The sequence below is a fragment of the Hemiscyllium ocellatum genome, chromosome 21 (genome assembly GCF_020745735.1).
Source record: "Hemiscyllium ocellatum isolate sHemOce1 chromosome 21, sHemOce1.pat.X.cur, whole genome shotgun sequence".
Taxonomy (NCBI): domain Eukaryota; kingdom Metazoa; phylum Chordata; class Chondrichthyes; order Orectolobiformes; family Hemiscylliidae; genus Hemiscyllium; species Hemiscyllium ocellatum.
Window position 1 is genome coordinate 53,403,498 of NC_083421.1, and position 22,898 is coordinate 53,426,395.

Consider the following 22,898-nt stretch of genomic DNA (forward strand, 5'->3'; position numbering starts at 1 on the left):
CGGCTCTTAAGCTCAATCCCCCTCTTGCTGAAAGCCAAAACGCTATATGCTTTCTTATCAACCTTATCCACTTGGGTAGCAACTTTGAGGGATCTATATACTTGTACATCAAGATCCCTCTGTTCCTCCACACTGCCATGAATCCTGCCGTTAGTCCTATATTCAGCATTCGAATTCCACCTTCCAAAATGCATCACTATGCATTTATCAAGGTTGAACTCCATCTGCCATTTCTCAGCCCAGCTCTGCATCCTGTCTATGTCGAGCTGCAGCCTGCAATAGCCCTCGATACTATCGACGGCGCCTCCAACCTTTTGTGCCATCTGCAAATTTACTAACCCCCACCCGTCAACCTCCTCATCCAAGTCATTTATAAAAACTACAGAGCAGAGACCCAAGAACAGAGCTCTGCGGGGCTCCACTCAACACTGACCTCCAGGTAGAATACTTTCCATCTACAACCACTCTGCCTCCTGTCAGCCAACCAATTCTGAATCCAGATAGCCAAATCTCCCCGTATCCCATACTTCCTGACTTTATGAATGAGCCTATTATGGGGAACCTTATCAAATGCCTTGCTGAAGTCCATGTACACCACCTCCAGTGCTCGACCTTTGTCGACCTGTCTTGTCACCTCCTCAAAACTCAATAGGATTTGTGAGGCATGATCTGCTCCTCACAAAGCCATGCTAACTGCCTTTAATCATGCTATGCGTTGCCAAATAGTCAAACATCCTCTCCCTCAGAATTCTTTCCAAAACTTTGCTGACCACAGACTTAAGACTGACTGGTCTGTAATTGCCAGGGATTTCCCTCTTGCCCTCCTTGAAAAGACGAACAACATTCGCCTCCTTCCAATCCTCCGGTACGACTCCCGTGGAGAGCGAGGAGGCAAAGATCTTCACCAGCGACTTAGCAACCCCCTTTTTTTGGTTCCCGGAGCAGACTAGGATAAATCTGGTCTGGCCCTGGGGGCTTACCAATCTTAATGTTTTCCAAAATTTCCAGCACATCAACTTCATCAATCTTGATCTGATCAAGCCTGTGTCCCAGCTCCTCAAAGGTTTCATTCACAACAAGATCCATTTCCTTAGTGAAAACCAAAGCAAAAAAACTCATTTAGGGCTTCCCCTATCTGCTCAAAGTCTACGCACAAGTTCCCTACGCTATCCCTGATTGGCCCTACCTTCTCCCTGATCATTCTCTTATTCCTCACGTATGAGTAAAATGTCTGTGGGTTCTTCCTAGTCCTTCTTGTCAAACCTTTTTCGTGTCCCCTCCTGGCTCTCCTCAGTCCATTTCTGAGCTCTTTTCTAGCTAGCCTGTAATCCTCTAAAGCTGTGCTAGATCCTTGCTCCCTCCACCTTACGTAAGCTGCCTTCTTTCTTTTGAAGAGAAGCTGCTCTGTTCTCATCATCCAAGGCTCCTTAATCTTGCCCCTTCTTACCTTTCTTAGAGGATTTTCTCTGTTTCTAATGAGTAAGTAGTCCTTTGATCTGATAATAAGGTAAAGTAGACACAGTCTTATACTAAGTGGACTGTTTGAGACAGTCATTACTCCTACTGCAGCAGACTTAATGATGCCATGTGCAAGAATATAGCAACAGGAGTAGGTCAGTGTGTTCCTCAAACTAATCTTGTTATTTAGATAATATCTGGATTATTCCTGGTACTATGAGCTAGTGAGGGTAGGAATAGGAGGATAGTACAGATGAATACGTGGCTGAGGAGCTGGTTTCTGGGAGAAGGATTCATATTTTTGGATCATTGGAATCTCTTCTGGAGTAGAAGTGATCTGTACAAGAAGGATGGATTGCACCTGAATTGGAAGTGGACTAATATATTGGCAGGGAGATTTGCTAGAGCTGCTCGGGAGGATTTAAACTAGTAAGGAGGTGGGGTGGGACCCAGGGAGATACTGGCAAATGAGATCAATCTGAGACTGGTACAGTTGAGAAAAGAAGTGAGTCAGATAGGCAGGGACAAAGCAGAGAACAAGGTAGGACTGATAAATTAAACTGCATTTATTTCAATGCAAGGGTCTTAATAGGGAAGGCGGATGAACTCAGGGCATGGTTAGGAACATGGGACGGAGATATCATAGCAATTACAGAAATGTGGCTCAGAGATGGACAGGACTGGCAGCTTAATGTTCCAGGATACAAATCCAGGATACAAATGGGAAGGATAGCAAAGGAGGTGAAAGAGGAGGGGGGGGGGGGGGGGGCATTTTGTAAGAGATAGCATCACTGCTGTATTTAGGATATTCCTGGGAATACATCCAGGGAAGTTATTTGGGTGGAACTGAGGAATAAGAAAGGGTTGATCACCTTATTGAGATTGTATTGTAGACCCCCTCATTCTCAACAGGAAATCAAGAAACAAATTTGTAAGGAGATCTGTTATCTGTAAGAATAATAGGGTGGTTATGATAGGGGATTTTGGCAGTCCCAGTTTGTTTGGAAAGTTGGTGTTGTGGTTTAGATGGAGAGGAAGTTAAGTGTACATGAACATTTTAAGTCAGTATGTAGATGTACCTACTAGAGAAGGTGCAAAATGTGGCATCAGTTTTAGAACCAGGGTGATCTGTACTGATGGGACAGCCTCCACCTGAACCGATCTGGAACCAGTGTTCTGGCGAAAAGGGTAAATAGGGTGGTCACTAGGATTTTAAACTTGTGAGTTGGGGTGGAGGGGGAGGGAAAAGGAAAGCAATAGGGAGTATGGAAATAAGCAGCAGGTTACATGTGTGCAGGGCTTAAGTTCAAGGCAATCTAGAAATGAAGCAAAAAGGAGTGTAACTTAGGACATATTATTAGAGATGTTGGAAATCATGAGGATAAGAAAATTAGCAATAAGACACTTTACCTAAAGCTCGAATATTACCTTGTTAGTTAAGAATGAAATTACATCTATGATACTGAATGACATAGGGTCAGATGATGTGGAATCTGTGCGCGTGGAGTTAAGGAACTACAGTGGAGTTAAGGAACTACAAAGGCAAAAAAAAACCATAATGGGAGTTATGTACAGACCTCCCAGCAGTGGTAAGGACCAGTGGCGCAAGATGTACCAGGAGATCGGACATGTCAGAAAGGCAAGGTCATGGTGATCATGTGGGACTTCAATATGCAAATTGGGTGAATAATGTTGCTGGTGGATCCAAAGAAAGGAAATTCATGGAATGCTTACAGGATGGCTTTTTGGAACAGCTCGTCTCACAAGGGAGCAGGCTATTCTGGACTTAATGCTATGTAATGAGCCAGACTTTATGAAAGATCTTAAAGTAAGGGAACACTTGGGAGGCAGTGATCATTATATGGTAGAGTTCAGTCTGCAGTTTGAAAGAGAGAAGGCAAAATTGGATGTAATGGTGTTACAGTTAAATAAAGGTAATTACAGGGGCATTAGAGAGGAACTGATGAAAATTGACTGGAAGCAGGGCCCAGTGGGGAAGACAGTAGAGCAACATTGGCAGGAGTTTCTGTGTGTAATTGAGGACACAGTATAGAGGTTCATCCTAAAGAAAAAGCTTATCTAGGGTGGGTGGGGTGTGGAATTAAACAGCCATTGGCTGATAAAGGAAGTCAGGAAATGTATCAAAGTGAAAGAGAGAGTCTATAAAGTGGCCACTAGCACTGGGAAATCAGAAGATTGGGAAGACTACAAAAACAAGCAGGATAACGAAGAGAAATAAGGAAGGAGGAAGATCAAATATGAAGATAACCTAGCCAGTAATAGAAATACTAGTAAAAGTTTCTTTCAATACATAAGAAACAAACAAGAGGCAAAAGTAGAAATTGGGCTCCTCCAAATTGATGCTGGAAGGCTAGTGATGGGAGATAAAGAAATAGCTGAAGAACTTAATAAATACTCAATCTTCACAGTGGAAGACATGAGTAATACCCCAACTATTAAGGAAAGTCAGGGGGCAAAGTTGAGTTTGGTAGCTATTACAAAAGAGAAAGTGCTAGAAAAGGTCTAAAAATTGATATATCTCCTGGCCCAGATGGGCTACATCCTAGAGTTCTGAGGGAGGTGGCTGAGGAAATAGCAGAGGCATTGGTTGTGATCTTTCAAAAGTCACTAGCGTCAGGGAAAGTCCCAGATGAGTGGGAAATTACTGTTGTAACTTCAAGAAAGGATCAAGACAAAAGTTGGAAAACCGTAGGCCGATTAGCCTAACTTTGGTTGTTGGTAAAATTCTAGAATCTATTATTAAGGATGAGATTTCTAAATTCTTGGAAGTGCAAGGTCAGATTAGAGTAAGTCAGCATGGATTTAGGAAGGGAAGGTCGTGCCTGACAAACCTGTTAGAATTCTTTGAAGAGGTAACAAGTAGGTTAGACCAGGGAAACCCAGTGGATGTAATCTATCTAGACTTCCAAAAGGCCTTTGATAAGGTTCCTCACGGGAGGCAGCTGAGTAAGGGCCCATGATGTTCAAGGTGAGCTACTGGCATAGATTGAGGATTGGCTGTCTGACAGAAGGCAAAGTGTTGGGGTAAAAGGTTCTTTTTCGCAATGGCAGCTGGTGACTATGGGTGTCCCGTAGGGTTCAGTGTTGAGGCTGCAGCTGTTCACTTTGTTTTGGTTGAAGGGACTGGTTAAACGCCCATCAGCCACACTTAAGTGGCAGAGTGGACTTGATGGACTAAATGGCCTTATTTCCACTCCCATGTCTTTCGGTGTTAAAACTTTCCCTACTCTTGGGAAATAAGGCAGGTCAGTTGACTGAGGTGTCAGTGGGGGAGCACTTTGGGGCCAGCGACCATAATTCTATTAGTTTTAAAATAGTGATGGAAAAAGATAAACCAGGTTTAACAGTTCAAGTTCTAGATTGTAGGAAGGCTAATTTTGATGGTATTAGGCAAGACCTTTCAAAAGCTCATTGGGTGCAGATGTTCACAGGAAAAAGGATGGCTGGAAAATGGGAAGCTTTCAGAAATGAGATTTCAGATATAGACAGGTGTGATCGAGTGAATCCTTCAAGTATAAAAGCATTAGGTGTGTATTTAAGAGGGAAATCAGGAGAGCGAAAAGGGGACATGAGTTAGTTTTGGCAAATAGGGTTAAAGACAATCCAAAGGGATTTTTCAAATACATTTAAGGACAAAAGGGTAACTAGGGAGAGAATAGGGCCCCTCAAAGATCAGCAAGGCGGCCTTTGTGTGAAGTTGCAGGAGATGGGGCAGATACTAAGCGAGTAGTTTGCATCAGTGTTTACTGTGTGGAAGGACATGGAAGATATAGAATTTGGGGAAATAATAGATGGTGATAGCTTGAAAAATGTCCATATTACAGAGGAGGAACTGCTTGATGTCTTGAAATGCATAGAGGTGGATAAATGCCCAGGACCTGATCAGGTGCACCCTAGAACTCTTGAGAAGCTAGGGAAGTGATTGCTGGGCCATTTGTTGAGATATTTGTATCATCGATACTCAACAGGTCAGGTGCCAGAAGACTGGAGGTTGGCTAATGTGGTACCATTATTTCATAAAGGTGGTAAGGACGTGCCAGGAAACTATAGACCGGTGAACCTGACGTCAGTGGTGGACTCATTGGAGGGAATCCTGAGGGACAGGATGTACATGTATTTGGAAAGGCAAGGACTGATTAAGGATAGTCAACATGGTGTTATGCATGGGAAATCATGTCTCTCAAACTTGATTGAGTTTTTTGAAGTAGCAAAGAGGATTGTGGGCAGAATGGTGGATGTGATCTATATGGACTTCAGCAAGGTGTTTGATGAGGTTCCCCATGGGAGACTGGTAAGCAAGATTAGATCTTATGGAATACAGGAAGAACTAGCCACTTGGATACATAACTAGCCACTTGGATACAGAACTGGCTTGAAGGTAGACATGGTGGTGGTGGAGAGTTGTTTTTCAGACTGGAGGTCTGTGATCAGTGGAGTGCCACAAGGGTAGCTGTTGGGTCCATTACTTTTCGTCATTATATAAATAATTTGGACATGAACATAATCTATATAGTTAGTAAGTTTGCAGATGACATCAAAATTGGAGGTGTAGTGGACAACGAAGAACATTATCTCAGATTACAACAAGATCTTGATCAGATGGGCCAATGGGCTGAGGAATGGGAAATGTAATTTAATTTAGTTAAGTGCGAGGTGTTGCAGTTTGGGAAAGCAAATCTTAGCAGGACTTGTACACTTAATGGTAAGGTCCTAGGGTGTGTAGCTGAACAAAGGCCTTGGAGAGCAGGTTTGTAGCTCCTTGAAAGTAGAGTCATACGTAGATAGGATAGTGAAGAAGGTACTAGGTATGCTTTCCTTTATTGGTCAGAGTATTGAGTATAGGAGTTCTTTTCACAAACTTGAATTGAGTATAGGAGTTGGGAGGTCATGTTGCAGCTGTACAGGACGTTGGTTAGGCCACTTTTGGAATATTGTGTGCAATTCTGGTCTTCCTATCAGAAGGATGTCGTGAAACTTGAAAGGGTTCAGAAAAGATTTACAAGAATGTTGCCAGGGTTGGAGGATTTTGAGCTATAGGTAGTGGCTGAATAGGCTGGGGCTGTTTTCCCTGGAGTGTCGAAAGCTGAGTGGTAACCACGTTTTGAGGTTTATAAAATCAGGATGGGCATAGATAGGATAAATAGGCAAAGTCTCTCTTCTCTCTCCCCCCACCCCCACCCCCCAAAACCACCAGGGTTGGGGAATCCAGAACTAGAGGGTGTAGGTTTCGGGTGAGAGGGCAAAGATATAAAAAAGGGACCTAAGGGGCAACTTTTTTAGTTCGAGGGTAGTGAGTGTACGAAATGAGCTGCCAGAGGACATGGAGGCTGGTACAATTACAACATTTAAAAGGCATCTGGATGGGTACAAATTTAGAGGGATAAGGGCCAAGTGCTGGCAAATGGGACTAGATTAGGTTTGGATGTCTGGTTGGCATGGACAAGTTTAACCAAACGGTCTGTTTCCGTGCTGTATCTATAGTCATAGAGTCTTAAAGGTAAAGTGTTTAATAGGCCAATTTACTTTGATATTGTCTTGGTTTATTAGCTGATTTTGTTAACTGCTTTTCTGTCCACACTTCTCTCTCATGTTGACACAGGAGCATGAGTAAGCCATAGAGCTTTCTGGCTTGCATCACTCTTTGGTAAGATCATGTGCAATGTTTGACATCATTCCACTTCCCATCCTTCACTCGCGCATCCTTTATGACCGTTAGAATTAATAAAATAAACTTTTGATCTCAAACTTTGTCAGTTTTCTCAGACACAATCATTTACTGACACAACAGATTGAAGATGTAAAAGATTTGATTTGATTTGATTTTTCATAGGTACTGTGATGCAATGAAAAGTGTTATTCTGTGTGCTGTGTAGACAGATCGTGCCATACAAAGTGCATAAAGGTAACAACAGAGTGCAATGTTACAGTTGTCGAGAGAGTGCAGAGAGAGATCAGCATTAACGATAGAGGTCCACTCAAAAGCCTGATAACAGTGGGGAATAAACTGTTCTTGAATCTGTTCGTATGTGTGTTCAAACTTTTATATGTTCTGCCCAGTAGAAAAGAGTATAACTGGGATGGGAGTGGGTCTTTGTGTCGGTTGCATTTCCCAAAGCAGCAGGAAGCATCGAGTCAATGGTTGGAAGGCTGGTTTCCATGCTGAACTGGGCTATGTACGTGACTGTAGTTTCTTATGGTCTTGGGAAATGTAATTGACATTATACTGTGCATTCAGATTGGATGCTTTCTATGATGCATCTATTAAAAATTGAGTATTTGTGGACGTATCCAATTTTCTTAGCCTCCTGAGCAAATAGACATTGTTGTGCTTTCTTGACCATTACGTTTAGATTACTTAGTGTGGAAACATGCCCTTCGGCCCAACAAGTCCACACCAACCCGCCGAAGCGCACCCACCCAGACCCATTCGCCTATATTTACCCCTGCACCTAACACTATGGGCAATCCAGCATGGCCAATTCACCTAACCTGCACATTTTTGGACTGTGGGAGGCAGCCGGAGCACCTGGAGGAAACCCACTCAGACACAGGGAGAATGTGCAAACTCCACACAGATAGGGTCACCTGAGGCGGGAACTGAACCTGGGTCTCTGGCGCTGTGAGGCAGCAGTGCTAACCACTGTGCCACCCACATGGGCGTGGACCAGGGCAAATTGTTGGTGAACATCATTCCAGGAACTTGACGCTCTCGATCATTGATTTAGACAGGGATGTGCCCTCCACTCTGCTTCCTGAAATCAATGACCAGCTCTTTCATTTTGTTGTGAATGGAGAGATTGTTGTCTTTACTCCATGCCACTAGGCAATAGAGCTCTTTCATGTAATTTGTCTCATCGTCGAGATCCAACTGACAACGGTACTGTTGTCAGCCAGCTTGTAAATGGAGTTGGGGTGTAATTTAGTGACATATTCACTGGTGTTTAGTATAGTGGGGGATAATGCGGCCTTGCGGGGCACTAGTGTTGATTATTATGGAGGCAGTGTTGTCACTTATTCTTGCTGATTGGGTCAGAGTCAGGAGGTTGTGGATCCAGTTACACGGAGGGAGACTTGGGTCTCAGATGAGATGAGTTTGCTTGGAGTTGTGGTGTTGGAGGCAGAACTGAAATCAGTAATTAGGAGCCTGACATAGGTATCTTTGTTATTCTATTGTTCAATGGATGAGAGTAGGGGCAAGGAGATGGCATTTGTCGTGGACCTGTTGTGACAGGAAGCGAATCACAAAAATCAAGGCAATTGGGTAGGCTGGAGTTGATGTGAGCCATGACTAACTTCTTGAAGCGCTTTGAATGGTAGTCATTGAGGCATGCTGTGGTAGTCGATCGGTGGGGTGTGCTTTCAGGTTTTGCTCAAGTTTTAATATTAGTAACACTCCTTGATCTGTATTTCCTCTGTCTGAAGTTGACGAAAATAATTACGTGACCACCCATTTTTAAAAATGTTATCTTGCTTAACAAGGGATAAGAATTAATTTCTGCATTTTTTTTTCCTGTCTGATGCAGATGAATGCTAGTTGGCTCTGGTTTTTTATTGTGGCTTAGTTTCTGATATTGGATGTGTGCCGTAGGCCCTAATGGCACAAAAATGAGCCTTACAGAATATAAGTCAAATTAGTGTGGCTGTAAGCTGCTTGTTCAATCGTTGCTTTCCTCACTTTAGAACATAGAACAGGCCCTTCAGCCCTCAATGTTGTGCCGACCTGTGAACTATTCTCAGCTCATCCCCTTACACAATCCCAAATCATCCATGTGCTTATCTAAGGATTGTTTAAATCTCCCTAATGTGGCTGTGTTGACTACATTAGCAGGTAGGGCATTCCACGCCCTTACCACTCTCTGCATAAAGAACCTGCCTCTGACATCTGTCTTAAATCTATCACCCCTCAATTTGTAGTTATGCCCCCTTGTACATGCTGACGTCATCGTCCTAGGAAAAAGACTTTTACTGTCTGCCCTATCTAATCCTCTGATCATCATGTGTGTCTCTCTATCAAATCCCCTCTTAGCCGCCTTGCCAATGAGAACAGACCCAAGTCTCTCAGCCTTTCCTCATCAGACCTTTCCTCCAGACCAGGCAACATCCTGGTAAATCTCCTCTGCACCTTTTCCAATGCTTCCACATCCTTCCTGAAATGGTGATTAGAATAATGAGCGAATTACAGTGATGTTGTTTTGATAGAATTGCTACCTTATCTATTTTCATCTTGGCACTTTGTGGAAGAAATTATGACCTGGGCAGATTTGGCTGCAGGGTGAGGAGCAGAATTCCATATTATCAGTTAGAAAGCATGGTGTGGAAAATATCCTGATGCTTTCAACTTCCCTCTTGTTTTCTACCTACACCTGCTCCCCCCTTTTGTTTTTACAAATGAAAGGCTTTTTAAGGAGCCTCACAAACACAGCAGGTTAAATGGCTTCTTTGTCTTCTGATTCTTATTGTTGAGATCTGTGTTTTTACAAAAATATTAAGAGCTTGGCAGTTAATCTTAATGCATTATTTCAAAGTTTGACTTTACCCAATGACAGAAATTACTCATTTAAAAAAACGTAGTGTAAATGAATTCCTCACTCTTCATGCTTGGAACATTTTGCTGCAGTAGTCGGGAAGCATGGTGGTGTTATGTTTAGTTATGTAACATATATAAATTTGGCACTATGGTTATTTTATTTTAGCTGTACTCTAACAATGTTATCAAGTTAGCATAGAGTTCACCAATTTTGATACCGATTTCTCCATCAAATTTGTTGTGCAATTTTCCCACCACCCCACAACCTTATTGCTGAAGGTCAGCATGAGCTATCTCTTTGCCATTGAGGGTGGTCAAGATTTGGCACTGGTGATGTACTCTTGTTTTTGGTCTGATAGGAGAAAATTCAGGGGGGCATTTATATACTCGAGTATACAAATAAAGCTAATCAACAAATGAACTAATGCTCAGATCCTTTTAAAAGACAATATATCAAAACTAAACCTTTAACAGAAACTTGTGAACTTAAAGTAAAATGTGCATTTGGGGCTGAGAATAAATTGAAGCACTTGCCGTACCCACTGTTTGTGCAGGGTCTCAAGCAGATCAGACAATGAATGTTCCCTCTCTGTGGAGACTCCTGTGTGGATGTAGCCATGGACAGTCGGCGCTAATGACCATTCCATTGACTGAATAAGTTTGTGACCAACTTGACCATATCCCAGAGCAGACCCATGCAGAGGTCCTCTGAGCTACTCTCACCACTCTACACTGAGTGTTCAAAGACCAAGAGCATGGTGCTAAAGTACAAATAGTGTAAAAAGGCGTTTGCAGCTTTAATTTGTGTCCTGCTCAGTTTTTAAAGAAAAGTTGTGGGTGAAGTTTCACTTAACTATTACTTGACAACTTTTGTTTCACTTTCACAAATGATCATTTCACAACTTGGTGAGAATTAAATTGAAACCTTAATGGCTTTATAAATGGCTCCTTCTACTTAAGTATTTGGCACTAACTTATCGACTTAAATTATGTACACTTTTGTAGCAATTAACACCAACAACCAATGGCTGTTTGTTAAATAGCTGTATTGTTTTTGACCATGTACTCTTCTTGAGATGCAGGTTTGTGAAGTATAGGAATTGTGAGGAAGTTGCAGTCAGGGCAGAAAGTTTCTATCTGTTAATTCTTAAAAAAAACTACTTCTGAAAGTCAGAAGTTGAGGTTTATATTCTCAGATTCAGTTGTCTGAAGCTCAAAGATTTATGTTGGGCACCTTGGCTACTTCAGAAAGTTGGTTGAGTTCTCATAGTAAATCAAAAGGAAAACACTTTTTCATCGGTCCAGAAATGACTCTTAATACTTCAGAGGCAATGTGTTGAAATTTGAAAGTAAACTATAAATTATTTCACAGCTGGCTGTCAGTTTTAAGAAATGAGCGGGGTTGTATTTCATCAATGGATTTGTTAGTATTGACTAGAAATTCCCATGTAAAATCATTTTACAAAATATGAATATTAACTAACTGAATTTTGAAGATTTAAAATTATATTGATAACTGCAGGAAGTTATTGCATTAAATAAAGTGTTAATTTTGTTTTGCAAAATTATACTACCCTTAAACAGCCTAGCAGTAAAATTAGACCTTTGGCCTGACTGATCTCTCTGGGTAGCCCATACTGCGTAAAGAAAGCTACTAACACCTCCTCCACCCTTTTTGCCTTAATACTCTGTAATGGAATTGCCTCCATAAATCTGATAGACACATCCATTATAATTAGCAAGTACTGGTTCCCACTGTTTGATTATGTAGGTCCCCACACTCAAACAATCATAACCTGTGTAAAAGGTTTTTTGAATGCAGGAGTTGGCAACAAAGGTGCTGGTTTTATTACTGCCTGTGGCTTACCTAAGTTTGGTGCTTAAGACGTGTATGGCAAAAGTTAACCATATCCTTGTGCAGTCCAGGCCAATAGAAATGCTTTTGTACCTTTACCCTGACCCTCCTCACGCCAAGGTGCCTTCTATTGGTAATTCATGTGCTACTGTAACACATTGTGTTGCCAGTAGCATACAGACAATCTGGTGCACTTCTGCCCATTTCTCCTCTGCACTAACTTGATCTCCATTTCCGTCTTAGGATTCTATTTTAAGATAATAACCCCTCAGGAATACATTGATTCCTTTTGAGTATGCATCTATATATATATTTTATTGTCTCGTCTTGCTGTTGTAAATCCATTAGCCTTTCAGGCCTAAAGGTCTAGGACACTAATTGACAAGTGTTTAAATCTGGGATCTTTCATACCCCAAATCTGTTCAAATCTGACTGGATCTATCTAAACCTGTCCAAATCTCGGACCCAAGCTCCCATACTGTTATGACATGGCGGTGAAACCCTCTGTTAATTAAACCAAGCACCCAGAAAAGCTCACCTTGTCTGTTAAAATGTGAGCGATAAAACTCCCAAATTCCACAATTTAAAGAAAAAATATCAATTTTTTAAAAACTCTCTAAAAGTGAACATTAAACAACAATAATTCACAACTCTAAGCCCCCTCTTTGTCTTAACTGTTTATTATTTGCCTCTGATGCTACAGCAATATGCTGTTCCAATAAGACACTTAGTAAAATTGCATCAACTTAATTTCAAAACCACACAGTCACTGTCTTCGGTGTCTGTTTTCCTCCAGCTGAAGGTCTCCCTGGGTTTTCTGTCTTTTTAAAGTGAAAATGTTTCATACGAAAAGGTACCTTTTGATGGAGAGGGTTTCCTAATTTCTTGGGTGTCTCTTGATGGCAGTTGTTCTCTTTGCAATTTTCAAAATGTTCGTATTTTTAGGTGTCATCTATAGGGTGGGAAATAAACAAAATAACTAATGCCTGTAAAAAGGTACAGCAATTATCATGGGTAGATTTTAATCTACATGTCGATTGATCAAACCAGATCATTCAGGGTAGCCTTGAGGAGGAGTTTGTTGAATGTATCCACAATAGTTATCTTGAATAGTATGTAATAGAATAGATGAGGGAGTAAGCTATCCAAGATCTGGTCCTGTATAATGAGACAGGGGTAATTAATTATATTATAGTTAGGGAAGGAGCGACCACAGCTTGGTTGAATTTAGAATACAGATAGAAAGTGTGAAGATAAAATCTAATGTCAGGGTCTTGTGCTTAAACAAGAGAGACTACAACAGGATGAGGGAGGAGATGGTTAAGGTAGACTAGGAGCAAAGACTTTATGGTGGGACAGTTGACGAACAGTAGAGGACTTTCAAAGCCATTTTTCAAAGGTGCTCAACAAAAGTAACAAAAGGAAGGACTATAAGAAAAGGGATAATCTGCCATAGATGTCTAAGGAAAATGAGAGGCTATCAAACTGAAAGAACACAAAATGGCCAATATCAGCAGGAAACTAGAAGATTGGGAAAGCTTTAAGGTCAGTAGCCACAAAAAGAACTAGAAAGAAAAATAAGCTTGACTGAGAAAAAACTAGCTCAGAATATAAAGACAGATAGCAAAACTTTATATAAGTATATAAAACAGAGGGGCTAAAGTAAACTTTTTGGTCCTTTAGAGGATGAGAAGGGGAATATGATAATGGCATTTGTGGAAATGGCTGAGGCATTAAATAGGTATTTTGTACCAGTCTTCACATTGGAGGACACAGATAATATGCCAGTAATTGACAGAGAGACTAAGGTAGGTGAAAGAAATGGCAGGAGAAATAGCAAATGCACTCATAATTTTACAAAATTCACTGGACACTGGGGCAGTTTCAGCAGATTGGAAAACAGCAAATGTGATGTCAAATGTTTAAAAAGGGAGATAGACAAAAGTTGGGGAATTATAGACCTGTCAGCTTAATTTCTGTAATGGGCAAAATGCTTGAGTCTATTATCCAGGAAGAAATAGCAAGCGTCTGGATATAAATTGTCTCATTGGGCAGACGCAGCATGGGTTCATGAACAGCAAGCCATGTTTAACTAATATTTTCGAATTCTGTGAAGACATTATGAACACTGTGGACAATGGAGATCCAGTAGATGTGTATCTAGATTTCCAAAAGGCATTCACAAGGTGCTGCTTAAGATAAATATGCAAGGCCTTACGGGCAATGTATTAGCATGGGTAGAGGACTGGTTAAGCAACATGAAACAAAGGGTAGGAATAATGTGTGCTATTCTGGTTGGCAATCAGCGACTAGTGGTGTGCCTGGGTGATTAGGGTTGGGACCACAGTTAGTCACAATTTACATAGATGATTTGGAGTTGGGGATCATGTGTAGTGTGTCAAAGTTTGCAGATGACACTAAGGTGAGTGATAGAGTAAAGTGTGTAGAGGACTGTGAAACTTTATAAAGCGGCATAGTTAGAGTGGGCAAAGGTCTGGCAGATGGAGTACAATGTTAATAAATGTGACGTCACCCATTTTGGTCGGAATAACATAAAAAGGACGATTACTTGAATGGTAAGAAATTGCAGCATGCTGCTGTGCAGAGGGACCTGAATGTCCTTGTGCGTGAATCACAGAAGGTTGGTCTGCAGGTGCAACAGGTAATTAGGAAGGCAAATGGAATTTTGTCCTTCACTGCTAAAGGGACTGAAATTAAAAGCAGAGAGGTTATGTTGCAGCTGTATAAGGTGCTGGTGAGGTCACACCTGGAGTACTATGTGTAGTTTTGATCTCCTTACTTGAGAAAGAATGTACTAGCACTAGAGGGGGTGTAGTTGAGGTTCACTAGGTTGATAGGGAGTTGAGGGGATTGGCTTATGAGAAGAGACTGAGGAGATTGGGATTATATTCTTTAGAGTTTAAAAGAATGAGGGGGATCTTATAGAAACATATACAATTATGAAGGGAATAGATAAGGTAGAAGTAGAGAGAATGTTTCTACTGATGGATCAAACTAGGATGAGATGGCATAGCCTCACAATAAGGGGGAGTAGATTTAGAACTGAACTGAGAAGGAACAACTTTATTGGGCAGGGGACCCCACAGATTCGCAACCCTCTGGGTGAAGTGATTGAGGCTTCCTCAGCAAATGTTTTTAAAGCTAAGATAGATAATATTTTTAACAGTAAAGGAATTAAGGGTTCTATTGAGAGGGCAGGTAGGTGGAACTGAGGTCACGAAAAGATCAGCATGATCATATTGAATGGTAGAGCAGGCTTGAAGGGCCAGATGGCATACTCCATCTCCTGATTCTTATGTTCTTTTTCCAGTTTAGGCATGGTGTACAGTTTGACAACATTCATTCCTGTGAAGTATGTGATGGATGCTGAAACTAATGCAGTATTGAAGTTAAACTTGAGCTGATCTTTAAAGATTTTACTACACATGGATGATCAACCAGTGCTCATTTTTGTGGTTTCTGTAATATGCAGATGAACAGCTTGAGTGCCTTTTTTAGCTGATGTGTAACAGTGTAACTCAACAACAGGATTTACATTTTGTATGCTTGAATTTAAGACTGGCACTAGTCTTAATTACAGCTGTCTCTAATTCACGTGTGTTAATACTTGGATAGCAAGTTGGGAATAAGTCTGCTCATGCTCCATTCAAACTTCCTATTATCTTGATCGAAATCTTCACATTTTCACTTGATTCATTTTTCCTGATGGTGAATGAGATCCCTAATTGTTCCTTTTGTTAGTAAGTGGCACATTCTGTTCACACTGTACAAGACCCTAAACCATAAGATGTGGGAGCAATAGTCCATTTGACCCATTGAATCTGCTCTGTTATTCAAAAACATCTACTGTTTTGAGAGTCCTCGCTCCAGTTCCCTGCCTTTTTCCCATAACCCCTGATTGCCTTAAATGATTTTTGAAAAAGTCTCTCAGTCTTGAATATGTTCAATAACCCAGTCTGTACAGCTCTCTTTGTAAACAAGTTAGATTCACTGTCTTCTCAGAAGAAATTCCTCCTCATCTCTACTCGAACCCCTTCTTCAGATCATGCCATTTCATCCAAGACACACCAATAAAGAGAAATAACCTCTCAGCATCCACACTCTCAAGCCCTCAAATAATCTAACATGTAGATAGCTTAACTATCTACAAACACAACCTTGTAACCTCTCTTCAGAAGAAAATCTTTCTATACCAAATCGACCTAGTGAATCTTCTATCCCCATTGCCAATGTAAGAGGACCAAAACTTTTCAGAATGTTATCTGGCTAATATCTTGTATAGTTTGAGTAAGATGTTTCTACTTTTGTGCTTCATTCCCTTTATAAAGACCAAAATTCCATTTTTCTTCCTTAGTACCTGTTGAATGTGAAGCTAGCTTCTTATGATTTATGGACAAGACACATCAAATCACACTGCAGTGCAGGTTTTTGTAATTTTTGTCAATAGTCTGAGGTTTTCATCCTGCCAAAGTGCAAAACCTAATATCTTCCCAAATCTAAATGCTCTGCTATTGCATGCTTTAGAATAGGCTCTAAATGCTAAGTAGTACAGTGCATTAATAAAAGGATACCAGTGAGAATGTGTGTAGGGTATAAGCAAGCAGGGGAAAAAGTTGAATTCTAAGTTTTGTGAAACAAGAGGTTCAGCTGAGCGTGACTCAGATCAGATAAGAACTTGAAGTTAACAGTGGGGTGCTGGTGGCAAGGGTAATGGATTAACAAAGCATGCATTATGTAGAGCCATTTAACAATATGGAAGCATTCAATATGTAAGGTCAGTTTAACAAGGTGAAAAGTATTCATTATGCGAAGCCAGTTAAGGTTATAAACATTAATTGTGTAACAGCAGATGGCTTAATCTCTATTATTGACAATCACTGATTATAACGGTCTCACAATCACTGTGTGTTGCCTTATCTGGATGCACCTCCCTGTAAAATAACGAATTACATAATCAAGAAACTGTTGTTTGAGAGAAGATTGAAATCATGTCTCTATGTACATGGGCAATTGTTCTCTCTCCCTCCAGGGCCTGGAATAAAGATGAAGGTGTTGAAGCCATACTTTCTCTCTGAGCGTTTTGCTTTGACTGAGGGCAGAAACGAGGCGACACCAGCAGATGAAATTTTTCACCTTGCACTCATTGTACCATGAGACTAGCATGAGAAGAGGTGATACAATATGAGTTGCAATGCTGGTCTGATGCTATGTATGTAAATGCTAGTGTTATAATGTATTAACTCCCTGGGTGAAGATATTTTTACTGAATTGCTTAGTGAGAACAGCAAATATGGTCGACTACATTGAGTGAAGTATTGGTAAATTGCTGCTTCACCAACCTCACCTATTGAATGCATTGCTGCTGATGTGTCCTTTTTATGCAGACTTAGAGACTTGTTTGTGGAGCATTTCCACTCTGCACACACCAATCAACACCCCCACCCCCCCACACACTCTTGTTCCTCAGATGCTTCACACACTCTTCCTCAGATGCTTTCTGACCTGCTGCAATTTCCAGCTTCACATCTATTGACTCTGGTTCCCAGCATCTACATTCCTCACTGTCTTCAAATCACCTGGATGGTTTGTCTGGAGCCTTGGCAGCTCTGGAGGGGAGAGGGCATTTAAATGGGCAAGTGTTGCATTTGCGGAAGCTGCTGTGGGTTGTGGAGAGGTATTGGGAGTAGATTTATTAGGCAGTCATCTGCATGCATCATCCTAAAGGCCCTGCATGGAAAGGAGATGATAGATCTTGTTGAATATTTTCTTGGGCTGACTATCAGAGTCACAGAATACCTGATCACCAGAACTTGCAAACAAACAAGGCTGGTGGTGAGAAAATCCCTCCCTGTTGGCTCTTTCCATCACACTTATATTCTTGACTACACTGCCTGTTGCTCTCAAGGCAGCTATAGTGGGGAAAAGACTATTTTGTTGAACTTCCCTTTGCTTAGAAGGTCTGGAGAGGGATGTGGTGGTTTTTTAGAAGTTCATCCAGAGCAGCTTTGTGACAGAGGACTCTGCTGCAGGAGCTGTTCACAACCATGCTTTGAGGTGAATATCGATTATGCCTAAATGAATGTGATCTGAGTTAAGGAAGCTGTTTTGGTCTGCGTGTAATGGTCTGTGCTGGTCCTCCAGTGAAAAGACTTGTTCTCAATTGATTGTTGAGGTCTGGCACATTCCAAGGTCTAGGACTACATGCTGAGTCATGCACTAGAGCAAGTAGCACACATCACTGGCGCAATGGCACAAACTGGTTGTCTAAAGCCTTTCAATCATAGTGCATTGAGGGACGTCATACTGTGTAGAATTCCTCTGGCTAGATGCCTGACAAGGGATGTGTGTGATGAAGATCAAGAATATTTTAACACCTAAGAGTGAAACTTGCTATGTGGAAACCAGTTCAATTTCATTGCAGTACTTGTAATTTTAAGTCAGTGCTTTGTGCGGCACGCATACTTTATTCGTGAACTTTGTTCATTTTCATGGAGCAAAAATTCGTGGTGAGGACCAATATTCTGAAGTTGACCCGGAGGCATATTATTCCAGATCATGTCAGTGAATTACAATTCTGCAGCTGAGTAATAGCAGATGAGATGACTTGAAGCTAGTACTGCATGCAAAAATAGAACTGACATCCCTTGTTGCTCAACTTGAATGTGAAAAGCTCTACAAACTCCTTGATAAAATGGCAAAAACTGCCTTGCTCGTGTTCCAGGACAGCACTATTACAAATATCAAACAATAAGATAAACGTTTGCTGATGACTGTCAGGCAAACCTTTTAAAAGTTATTTCACTGGTAGAATTTTTGGTAATGACTTGTTTATAATTGCCTGTTTAAATTAGGCCGTGCCCCTCCCTTTTGATTATTCATTTCTAAATCCACCAATTTGACTGAGGTGTTCCAGCATCATCTAAAACTTTTTTTAATGTACCATTGATAGATTGTGAATGACAAACTGGTGCTCATATCAAGCAATGTTGTAACATAAAATACAATCTCCACATTTTATATTGACTTCAAATCCGGTTAACTTGTTTTATGTTAAAAATCACATAACATCAGGTTATAGTTCAACAGGTTTATTTAGAAGTACTGAGCAGCACTCTGAAAGCTGGTAGTTCCAAATAAACCTGTTGGACTATAACCTGGTGTTGTATGATTTTTAACTTTGTCCATCCAGTCCAACGCTGGCACCTCCACATCATAGCTTGTTTTATGCTATTATATCACAAAACTTTGTCAGTAACTTAAAGCATCCTTGTAACAGAAGGCTAATATTTGTTTACTAATCTATTTTGCTGTATTCAGCTAAGATTGGGAAGCATAAATTGCATTTAACGCCTGGTACCTTGAATAAGATGACATTTTCTCTTATGGGTTTACCAAAACCAGCAACCATAGTATGACAGTCAGTAATAAATTATGTAAACAATTCAGTAGAAATTCCTTCACCCAAGGAGTGATGAGCATATACCACTACCACTAGCATGAGTGGGGGTGTCTAACTTTGAAAAATTGAAGAGACACCCAGTTCAGCATGAAAATAAAAGGATGATGTAAGATGAGAGGAAATCCACGTGGAATATAAACACATACATGGACTGATTGGGCTGAACATTCTGTTTTGTTACTACATTTTCAAACTAATTAGTGTAGTCATCTTACTGTTAGTTATGTTATAGAGCAAGCTGTAATCTAGCTTTTTCATTTGTTTGCTTAATGTCTTGAGTTCATATTGAATTCACACAAAATCAATTGTTTTACCTTTTTTATTGGAGTAGTGCATTATTGGTTACTGTGTGCACTTTCACTTTTCCAGATTCCCAACGCTCCCACCTGACCTCGTTCACCATGAAGTTGATGGACAAATTTCACTCACCGAAAATAAAACGAACTCCATCAAAAAAAGGAAAACCATTGGAGATAACTATCAAAACTAACACAGAAAAACCTCCAAACAAGGTTTGTTCCTCCACCTATGCATTATGCAAAGAAAATGTAATGTCAACAACTTTATTTACTTTACATTTTAACTTCCAGTTACAAAATGCACCAATTAAAGAGAGCATTTTCATTATTTTTCTTGTCACTCTTCAGTCATCAAACAAAATGCTTCTCAAATAATCATCCTGTAATTGAGTTTAAGTCTTCTAAGTTTTGTCCTCCGTGGCCCAATGTCTTGTTACTAGTTTTCCCACTTCCTAATTCAAACTTTGACATTACTGCCATTTTCTTTGATGAGCAGCAAGGTTAGTGATGAACTTGACAGCTGCATCCAGTGGCTTTGGCAATGTTGCATTTCATTATGCAAGAGGGTTCGATTGTCATTAACAGAACTGATGTAAAGTCTAGCCAGACTAACCACAAAGAGAAGTCAGCTAATTGGCCCAAAGAAGTGGAATGAAGACATAGTCTTGTTGTATTAATCATCAACTCTTAACTTAATGAGCGTATAAGCATGATTAATGTGAAGGTAAAACTGGGAGCAGGGCAGGGAAAAAACAGTATTGAGATGTCTTCCTGCAAAAGGTATAGGTCAGGGGCGAAGTAAAACACAAAATTGTAATTGATAATAGGAGAAATTACCATCTTGTTAGATAATGTCACTGTAAATAATCATAATGATCCACTTTGCTTGTACTTCAATGGGGCTATTCATGAACAGGTAATTATTTTCTTGCAGCAGTCATTGTAGAGTTTGGAGATGTTCAGGGGACCACCTCTAAAAATATTTTTTCCCCAGTATTAGAATTTAGCATTCCATTTGAGTGAAAGAAGTTTGAGTTAAAAATAACAGCTAAACCTCAATATGGGAAATTACATCAGGCTGAAGACAGGGTTAGCTGGCGTGGACAAGGGAAGAAGTTTAGCAGAAAAGGTGGCTGAGAACCCATGGCAGATGTTTAAGAAAATAGTGCATCACCCACAAGAAAGATTTTTTCCCAGTGTGCAGAAGGGATTTCAGAAAGTGAATAAACCAGCCATAGTTAACCAAGAAAGTTAAGGATATTATCAAATTGAAAGAGAGAACATTTATAATATGGCAAAAATTAATGGCAGAGGATTGGGATAGTTTTGAAAGCCAGTGAAAGACGACCAAAAGGGAAGAGTGAACTGAGTAAGCTAGCAAGTCATATCACTATGGGCAGTAAGAACTCATTAACATAAAGTAAGAGAAGGACCAAAGTGGGAGGTTCTTAGAGAATGAAGTTGGGGAAATAACAATGGGATACTAGGGAATGGCAGAGTAGTTGAATATATAATTTGCATCAGTAGAAGACATTAATGGCAGTCCGAAAATGCAAAATAATAGAGATAAAGTGGGGAAAGAAATGAAGCAAGTGTAACTAGAGGATAAAGTCCGAGAGAAACTAATTGGTCTAAAGACCAACAGGCCCCTGGATTTGGTGGATTCCACCCTTAGATATTTAGGAAAGTAGACACAGAAGTAATGGATGCACAGATCTAATAATTCTTGGATTCTGGAAGAAATTCCAGTGGATATGAAAACCTCCAATTTAAGACACTTATATAAAAACAGAAGGAGACAAAAACACAGATTAACAAGCAGGATAGATGAAGGTGAACCAGTTGATGTAATATATTTGGATTTCCAAAAGGCATTTAATTAGATCCTGCACAATAAGATAACAGTCCATGGTGATGGAATTTCACAGATAGAGGATTGACTGACTAGAGTTAGAGTAAAGGGGGCAATTTCAGGATGGCAGCCTCTAGCCGATGGTGTGCTCCAGCAATCAGTGGTGAGACTGCAGACTGTCACCAAGCTTGTGGAAGACACAAAAATAAGTGAGAATGCTGTCTCCAGAGGGATGTAAGCTGGTCCAGTGAATGGGTAAAATATTGGTGGAATTAGTGTTTGAAAATATGAAGTTGTGCACTTCACAAGAATGAAAGAGCTGGGCCTTAGTAACCCAGGGAAAGGCTGTTTAAAACTGCAGCATAGAATTTATGGTCCTCAGATGCTTGCCTTCTGATTTAAGCACAAATTCAATGGGTAATGGAAGGTCTTTTGGCTTTCCATTCAAAGGGAATAGAGTATACAATAGGGAATGTTGCTAAAACTAAACCAAGCACCTGGAATACTGTGAACAGTTTTGGGTCCCTTATCTAAGGTTAGATATTGGAGGCAGTTGTTAATTTTAGGGAGTTTATGATCATTTACTAATATAGGCAGTTGATGATTTGTAAGGAATTATCTGATATTTTATCAAGTTTAAGAAGCACCAATTTAGATATGATGCTCTATTTAATTAGATAAAGATGATGTAGAACTCTGACAATTGGGAATTGTTCACTGTTACCAAAAGACAAACAGGCTGTCAGCATGTAATGTTTTGGTTTGGTGAGGGCATCATCCTGTTCAGTAGTCAAGGAGTTATGGAATCTTCCATTTGCTGATGAAGATTGCTTGAAGAAGACTGTGTCTGGAGACCACCCGATGATAACTACCTGTGACATCCACTTGATGAGGACTGCCCCAAAAGAATTCACCTGTCCCTCTGCATTTATTGTTATGTGACATTTTTAGGGACAGGTCAATTGTTTGAACCCTTTTGGCCAATGCGCATAAGACAACTACTCTAAATATTAGATGATTGTTTAGAAGGAATGAAAACTAACCTTCAAATGGAAGTGGGCAAATAGACAACAAAGTCTTTTTGCAAATGATACACTCGTAATGGTATACTTAGCACCAGACAAACTGTTGACGTTAGTTCAAAGCACAGCATGACATCTGTGTTTCTCATTCTTTTATTTTCCCATGCTCAAACTTTGGAAAGCTAAATACTGCTGAAATAAAATGAAATGAAAATCATTCTCTGCAGAAAATACTAGGAAAGTTCAGTTTTTAAGTGACTCCAATAACCATCACAGTTCAGAGATGATTCACTAGGTTGATTCGAGGTATGGGACATTTTCTTATTGGGGAGGTTAAGGTATGAGAAGAATGTTAGACATCCTTATTGAAACACATACTTGGGG

At 40.3% G+C, this 22,898-nt stretch overlaps 1 protein-coding gene across 1 annotated transcript in view; it reads left to right on the forward strand.

Annotated features, from left to right (window-relative positions):
* The window catches only part of rapgef1a (Rap guanine nucleotide exchange factor (GEF) 1a), a 230,935-nt gene that overhangs the window by 66,806 nt on the left and 141,231 nt on the right, over positions 1-22,898 (forward strand). The window contains exon 2 of the mRNA XM_060841479.1: positions 19,711-19,853. Within this exon, the coding sequence (XP_060697462.1) occupies positions 19,711-19,853 (143 nt within the window). The remainder of the gene's footprint in view (positions 1-19,710; positions 19,854-22,898) is intronic.